The sequence below is a fragment of the Nomascus leucogenys genome, chromosome 13 (assembly GCF_006542625.1).
Source record: "Nomascus leucogenys isolate Asia chromosome 13, Asia_NLE_v1, whole genome shotgun sequence".
Lineage (NCBI taxonomy): Eukaryota > Metazoa > Chordata > Mammalia > Primates > Hylobatidae > Nomascus > Nomascus leucogenys.
In genome coordinates, this window is record NC_044393.1 from 35,501,966 (window position 1) to 35,509,773 (window position 7,808).

A 7,808-nucleotide genomic window follows, 5' to 3' on the forward strand; every position below is an offset into this window, starting at 1 on the left:
GGTGAAACCCCATCTCTACCAATCAATCATTCAATCAAAAAGCTGGGCATGGTGGTGTGTGCCTGTAGTCCCAACTATTTGGGAGGCTGAGGTGGGAGGATCACTTGAGCCTGGGGGGCGGAAGTTGCAGTGAGCTGTGATGGCACCACTGCATTCCAGCCTGGACAACAGATACTTTGTCTCTCTATGCGTGTGTGTGTGTGTGTGTGTGTGTATATATTTATACATTATATTTATATAAATATAATGTATATATTTCTATAATATATATAAATTATATTTATATATTTTGTATATACATATACATTATATATATTTATATGTATATATATAAATATGTATGTATGGCAATAGAATGAAGGGGATATTGAGCACATTTGAGGAGTCTCCAGGTTTCTTAGCGTGAAAGCTCCAGAACTGGGATGGGTTTGAAGCAGGTGAAAAAGCCTTGGGTAGGGAAGGTGACAGGATTCCTGGAGAACAGGATGGCAAACAACAGAGATCTCACTGAGGCTGCGTCACTCAAATTACTTTTTCCTGCAAATCAATCCAGGTGTACAGTTTTCTCCAGCAATACCAAGAAGCCCCAGAATCAGAGGTACAAAGGTGTCTGAAGAGAGAAAAGCGTTTTGAGAAGGAAAGGCAGAGTGACAAGGGATTGGCCAAACTGGATACAGCTGAAGACAGCTGCTCCAAGGATGGGTTTTTGTTAAACAAAAGAAAAAAATCAATTTGGGGGCTGAGCACAGTGGCTCACATCTGTTGTCCCAGCACTTTGGGAAGTCAAGGTGGGAGGATTGCTTGAGGTTAGGAGTTCAAGGCCAGTCTGGGAAACATATAAAGACCTTGTTTTTACATTTTAAAAAAAGTGAAAGAATAAATTTTAAAAATCAAATGTTGCAAATAATGATTAAACATCTTACCTAACAAGAAGCTTTCTTTCATTTTTGTATGTCCCTTCCCCTTTTTGTTTATACCAGAGAAAGCTGAACTTAAAAGTTTCAGGAACTGTGCTGATGCTTTTATACACTGTCTCATTTGGTTCCTCTAAAGGGTTTTATTAAGTCACATTGTCTGCGTCAGTTTCCAGCACCAGTGTGTTGATTCATTAGGTTCCCTTCATTTGCATTTAGTCTAGTAGGTGGCTAGCAAGGATCAACACTTTTCTGGTCTGCTATTTCCATCTCCTTTTGTGTGAGATGTTATGTCCTTTAACAAGGTAGAATTTCATTAATAAGTATGGAAAGTTAATACAAGAATTCTGCATCCTTCTCTTCTATCCATTCTACTTCAACATTATTTACGGGGTCTTCATGTTACCTTATATTTCTGCCCTCACATCACTTACCAGTCCACTGCCATGCTCCATCCCTCACACCACCCCACATTTTAGCTCACACTCCACTACTGACGTTCTTTGTAGAGTCATGAACCTGGGATCAAGACTACCTGTTAAAGCTGAAATCCTGTACCTCCCTGCTTTTAACTTCTGCATGGAGCTTAAAACAGTGTCTCTACCACCACCCCTATCCTGGCACCCACCTTGGATTTTGTCTCCCTCAGCTCCTTTTTTGCCTCACCACCAGTACCAAAGAGGGTGGTCTGTGTTCTCTTTCCTTCCATTGCACATCTCATCAATCAAGTTAGAAGTTTCGGATAGAGGCCAGGCACGGTGGCTCACACCTGTAATCCCAGCGCTTTGGGAGGCCGAGGTGGGCGGATCACGAGGTCAAGAGATCGAGCTCATCCTGGCCAATATGGTGAAATCTCGTGTCTACTAAAAATACAAAAACTAGCTAGGCATGGTGGTGTGCGCCTGTAGTCACAGCTACCTGGGAGGCTGAGGCAGGAGAATTGCTTGAACCCAGGAGACAGAGGTTGCAGTGAGTGAACTCCAGCCTGAGTGAAACTCCATCTCAAAAAAAAAAAAAAAAAAAAAGAAGTTTCGAATACGTCTCCCACTTGGGTTTGGGAGCTTCCAGTTTCATTCCAACCACTTACTGTGTGTCCACTATGTGCCAAAAATTATGCAAGATAAGGTTATGCGTCTTCGTATCTGTAGAGGTAGATGAATAACGAATATACACATGAATGCATGAGACCGGGAGGTATGGGTAAGAACTAGCCAGATCCAAAATTCCATACAAAATATTAACAATTTCCACATAGCCCTTGATTTTTCCCCAATCCCAAAGAGATGCTGACAATAGGGGACCCCTCCAGGATCTCTGTTAAATACACATGTTCTGGTGAGGGTAGAAATAAGTATGAGACAGGAGGGCACATTCAATGATTTCTAAATAGTGTGGTGTCAAAGGCCCCATGTTGGACAAAGCCCAGAGGCAACCTCCCCCACTCTTAAGATCATGGTTTGGGACACCCACTTCACACAGGAATTTGTCACTCTGTTCCTCCACGCCTTTATTGGTGACAGCAATGAACAAGAACAATACCAGGCATAGCAGACACCCTAGCCCAGTACCTGACGTGCCAGGCAGGCCCTGCAGGGCCATTGGCACATCCAGTCCCAGCCCAAGATCCAGTCTACCCAGGCCATGTCCCCGAATGGGCAGGAGGCCGTCTGTCCAGTTTGTATGTGTGGATCAGTCTCTCTGAGTGTCTGAGCCGCTGCCTGCAGGGCCCCCCCATTCTCCGCACGTGGTAGGGGCTGTTAGGAACATAGCGTGGCATCCCCCGGTGGACCACTGGGCCCCAGTGCTGACCATGGGGATTAGGGCCAGGGATTGGAGGTGGCAGAGGGCCAGGCACAAAGTTCACTCCAGGGCCACATCCTACAAAAGAACCAGTCATTTTAAGAGCAGGCTTCTGGCCAGAGTGAGTACAGCTCTGCCTTCAAGCAACTCTTGTCCTCCAGGTGAGCTTCTCTGCTTCCCTATCTACAAAAAAGGGATAGCCCTTCCCCTACCTTCAGACGGTGAAACAGTGACAACCAGTGAGCTGATTAGTGAACCTACAGATGATGTTTCAGACTCAGGGACTGCCGTGACCAAACCCAGTGCTAGGGGCACAAGGAACTACCCAACTCCTCTCAGCTCACCTAGGCATAGGAGGCTGGGTAGGGGGAGGTACAAGAGGGTAGGGGAGCTGCAGAAGCACCTACCTAAGTGGGGTGGCATCGAGAAGTCCTCCACTGGATTATAGTTGAAGAATTCATGGGGTGGGAAGGGCTGGCCTGGGAAAAAAGGGGTATCCTGGGGCAGGGGTGGGAAGAGGGGAGGTGGCGAGGGCTGAGGAAGTGGGTAGGGAAAAGGCATGGGAGGAGGCAAAGGAGAAGGTGGGGGTGGGAGCAAGGCCAGGTGCTCCCCGAAGTCTGGGGTCTGCCTATGGCTTCCCTGGAATGGATGATTCATCTCTGCCCAGTCCTCAATCCACGGGTCTAGGAATGGGATGGTTGTTTTAGGTAGGCTTGGGAGCCAGGCTGCTCTGAACTCTGGCCATCCACACTTCTAAAGCTCTATTCCTTCCTCTTGGAGAGCAGAGCCACCAGGCTGGAGCACCCTTGCCCTCTACCCAGTTTTCCTCATTCCCTCTCATTTCAGGTCAAGCCCAAGGTGTGTTCCTTCTCTCTTACCTCTCAGACCTACCTTTGTTCTAACCTCACATTTCCCTCCAGTGCCTTCTTTGTTTGCCCAGGTCTTGTATCTAGCTTTTTCCTCTCCCACCTCCTCCCCACAGACCTCCTCCCCACCTCCTCCCCTACAGACCAGTAAACAAGCCAAACATAAAGATCCTGTTATTCCCTTCCCCAACAACTTCCTTTCACCATCCAAACTTCCAAAAGGAATGTTTTGCCCAATTTCCATTTCCTCCTCAATTGTTCACTCCCTCTTTTAATCCAAACCCACACCCTCAACACTTTTCCTACTAAATGCAACCACTTGCTAACAAATTCCCTTCTTCTCAACAGTCATGTGACAAGGCAGTAGCCTCAGTCCTTCCTAAAAGTGCCCCGCCCTCATCTCCTTTTGTTTCTGCCATAGCCCCTCTTTCCTGCCAATCTAAAGCGTGAGCATCGTTCTGTCTCCCTCACAGTTCCCACGTGCCCTCAGTTTTAATCTCTCTGCTGGGTACCAATGACCGCAATCTACTCTGTATTTCCAAAGTACCTCAAATAAATCTGCTGTGACCAAACTCACCAACTCATCCTTCCACCCCAAATCAACTTTCCCTTTTCATGGCCCTAACTTCTGTAGCTCCAAATTGGATTTCAAAGGCCTAAGCCATCAAAACTAGCCTTACAACCTTCAGAGCATCCCATCATTTACTGGGGATCAATTATTACATCTAAACAAGAAAATTGGGATGTTTAACCAAAATCTGAATTCACCTCCCTGATGCTCCAACTCCTGGCTACCAAGTGTTACAGGTCTGTCTCTACGATATTCCTGGACTCTATGTGCCCCCACATCCTCTTTTGCTGCCTTAATCGGCCTTCTAACATGACTCGTGCCTCCCATTCAACAAATACAATTCTGTTGATACTGTGTACAGGGAAATTGTGCTAGACACTGGGGCTGAAAGGGGTGAGTCGTCAACAATTGCAGCAGGAAACTTGCCCTTTAAGGACATGATGCAGGGGAGAAGCAGCCATGGAGACAATCAGCCACGGTGCCCTCTTTCTGTGCATGCAGCGACTAGGGCGTTGACATGGAAACAGAGATTCTGCAGCAGAGTGTTACAGTTGAGATGTGATGGGGTGGTGCCTCAAAACAAGGGGGAGCAGGGCTCTCAGAAGCCTCCACCAATGGCCCAGAGATGGGGCCAGAGGAGAGCTACACCAAGCTGCACCAGTCACAGTGGGACTCTGAGGCTGAACTAAGAAGTCTATGGAACACTGTCCATTGAGCCTAAGTTAATAACGCTGGACTTCCCAATGCAACATCCCTATTCCACACCCTGCCAGTTGACTGCACCCCTGCCCCCAGCTGTGGGCTTCTTTGCTTCTGCCACACTGCCTGGATGGCCCTTCCTCCCTGTCTTTCCACTCCTCACACCTGTGCCCCATTTCTTTCCTGTTAATCTGTTGGGTAGGACTCTTGCAACATGCTGCCTTATGTGGTCAATACTTGTACAAGCTCCTTCAAGCACACAGAAATGACTACACAGCCAGACTGTAGAAAACTGGAACTTGGACAAGAATATTGCTCCGATGATCTAACCCTCCTCAGGGGTTGAGGAAGGTGCATGCAGAAGCCACAGGAGTCCTTCAAGGGACCTCTACTTCCCTTGAGTGGCTGTGTCCCATTCTGTTTCTGAGCCCTGTCCTCTGAGGGCCCCAGTGCATCACTACCTCCCCACTTATGGTAGGGCTCACCAGGGGGATAGTCATGCTTGGGCAGCTCCACACCCCAGGCATCAGCCACGTGGGTCAGAAGAAGGTGTGAGAGGTGGCGGTGCGCATGCTGGTCCCAGTGGACACCATCCCGATGACGGTGCTGTACTGCATGCCGGAAGTGAAAGTGGAGGTCTAGGACATCGAAGCAGTGGTCCCCGGCCAGCGTAGCACTGTAGAAGTTCCCTTCAACCACATCCCGCCGCAGGGAGCCTGCCAGGGGCTGGAGCTGAGTGAGAAAGTGCAGCCTCTAAGAGCCACAGAATGAAGCAGGGTCGGAAAGCAGGGTGTCCTATCTACCAGCCTGCTGTCCCATCTCTTGTCCTGATGGGCCTCAGTCACTTGCCTCTGGCAGGAGGAAACCCCCAGTGATACGCTCCCCGAGAGGCATCGCCATGTTCCACACCAGCAGGCAGGAGTCTGGCAATACTTGGTCCATGCGCACAAACACCCGCTCCAGGTTCTCCCGGTAGCTCTCCATTGAGCAGCGACCATATCTGTTGGGTAACACACAGGGTGGGCAAGAGCACAGGGGTGGACTGCCTCAGCCATACTTCCAGCCCCAACCAGTATTTCCCTTTCCCTCGCCCCAACCTGGAGAGATCCCAGAGGCAGGAGTTGATGATCACCAGGTCCGGGGCAGGTCCATAGGTCAGCTCTTCCAGAACATCCTCAAGGTACTCGGAGTAAACACGAGTGAGGAAGTAGAAGCGCACAAGGTGGTGGCCAGAGCCCGAGCAGAACTGGCGGACCTCACGGTACTGTGTCCCGTTGTGCAGCTCGCCCAGCTGGCCCCCAGCCACTAGCTGGTCCTGTTCAAAGCTCAGCTCCCCCTACCCACCCCCCCCACCCTACTGGTCAGACCCATGCCAGGGAGGAGAACCCTGCCAGGCCAGGGTCTGTGCCCACCCACCACTGACAAGGCCACCAAGCTTCCCTCACCTTGGCTTTCAGCTGGGCAGCTGTGAGCAGTGAGTCTTTCTGGAGCAAGAGCACCAGGTCCTTGTACACAGCCCGCTGAACTGGGAGGAGACAGAGATCCCAAGGCTGAGGTAGACCTCGGCCTGCCCCAGCTCCTTCCAAGTCCAGGACCCCATTTTCCCAGGGCTGAGGTGCCCGACACCAGCTCTGTGGTTGACTTAGACGCAGGAGAAAAGATGAGGTTAAAAAGTCCTGGCATTGCCTCTGTTCTGTGTGCCTCCCGGCCAGCAGTATACAGTGACCCAAGGTCACCTGGCAGAAACTAAGTCGGCCAAGTCACCCAGGAGACACACTACACAATGCAACGTTTTCGTGATGGAAATTGTGGGGAGCTGTCAGGGCTAGAAATGCTGAGCAAGGATGGGCTAAAAAGTGCACAGGTTATTACACCTGTCAGGACACCTGTGGAAGATGTGTGGGACATAAAAAGAGAAAACCTACTGGATGAGAACAGACCAGAGGACAGACAAGAGATGTGAGATGGAAATAAATGGTCAAGACACACTGAACGGGCTGCAAGGTGTGGGACTGGAAGCGTCACCCTAGAAGAGGCACTCACTGGAGTCCCCCAAGATGACCACGAACTTGTTGTGTAGCAGCTGCTGGACTTCCGAGGCCTGGAAGTGGACCATGTCGCTTCGCAGCGGGCGGTGCGGCTCCTCGCTCGACAGACAGAAGACCATGCCGCCACCAGCAACGACAGGCTGCAGGGAGAGGCCACTAAGCAGCGCGAAGGTGGGGACTCAGGGTAGGTCAGCCTCAGGGCTAGCCCCTCCGGGGCTGCTCAATGCTAAAGGTAGGAGGTGACGGCGGCAGAGCCATGGTGGCGCCAGCCTTGGTCACACTTGGTACCAGAGGCAGGAGGTCGTCCAGCCAGCAGGCCTCCAGGACACTGGGAGCTTCCCGCGCGGCGCCGCCCTGCGCCTCGCCACGTGCCCGCCGCCGTCCCGCGCATGCGCGCGCCCGCTCGCGGCAATTACCAAGTCCCGGGGCTCCGCGGTGTTCACCCGCGACCCGGGTATGCCTGCGCACCGCGCGCCTGGCCCGCAGCGGGCTCCTGGCCAAGCCTCATGTTCCCGCGCCCCGGTCGGCCAGTCGGTTCTGCAAAGCTCTCGCCCCGCAGAGACCGTGGGTCCCGGTTAGCTGTCGGTGCACAGCCCAGCGCCCAGCGCTCTCCATGCGAGCGTCGCGGTGGCCCCGACGGCGCCTCAGGCCTCGGCGCCTCGGGCTGCGACGCTCACAGCTTTCACTTCCGTTCACCCATATCCCGCCCTTAGCGACCCCCAGTGCCCGAAGGGAAAGCAAGGCGATGGAGGTGGCCGCCACAGGGCGCAGGAGCCAGGGCTGGGCCCACTTGGCGGGCGCGAAGCCCAGGTACGGGCCGGGGTCGCGGCGGCGGCGGCAGCGGCCAAGTGAGGCTGCCCACAGTGGTGATGGCCGCGGCGGCGGCCTCGCCACGTGACCCGGACGGGCG

At 52.2% G+C, this 7,808-nt stretch overlaps 1 protein-coding gene across 2 annotated transcripts; it reads right to left on the bottom strand.

The window, feature by feature from the left end:
• Positions 1-2,396: 2,396 nt before the first annotated feature.
• PCED1A (PC-esterase domain containing 1A) lies at positions 2,397-7,808 on the bottom strand. 2 transcript variants are annotated; one of them, XM_030826505.1, is made up of 8 exons: positions 7,315-7,808; positions 6,894-7,038; positions 6,296-6,375; positions 5,948-6,033; positions 5,700-5,850; positions 5,336-5,582; positions 3,122-3,397; positions 2,397-2,792 (listed from the first exon to the last, which is right to left on the bottom strand). In XM_030826505.1, exons 2-8 carry the CDS (start codon positions 7,015-7,017, stop codon positions 2,545-2,547), a joined length of 1,212 nt encoding a protein of 403 aa, XP_030682365.1. In that variant the 5' UTR covers positions 7,018-7,038; positions 7,315-7,808; the 3' UTR covers positions 2,397-2,544. The 2 variants fall into 2 exon arrangements, with proteins under 2 accessions (XP_030682365.1, XP_030682366.1); XM_030826506.1 differs by having other exon boundaries at positions 5,948-6,186; positions 7,315-7,449.

What these genes read in the sequence shown, in the direction of transcription:
- PCED1A (XM_030826506.1), bottom strand. Translation starts at nt 7,017, where the DNA reads ATGGTCTTCTGTCTGTCGAGCGAGGAGCCGCACCGCCCGCTGCGAAGC. An exon ending in GGGGTTTCCTCCTGCCAGAG is followed by an intron (nt 5,583 to 5,699) that starts GCAAGTGACTGA and finishes TTTCTCACTCAG; the next exon opens with CTCCAGCCCCTGGCAGGCTC. An exon ending in CTCGATGCCACCCCACTTAG is followed by an intron (nt 2,793 to 3,121) that starts GTAGGTGCTTCT and finishes GTTCTTTTGTAG; the next exon opens with GATGTGGCCCTGGAGTGAAC.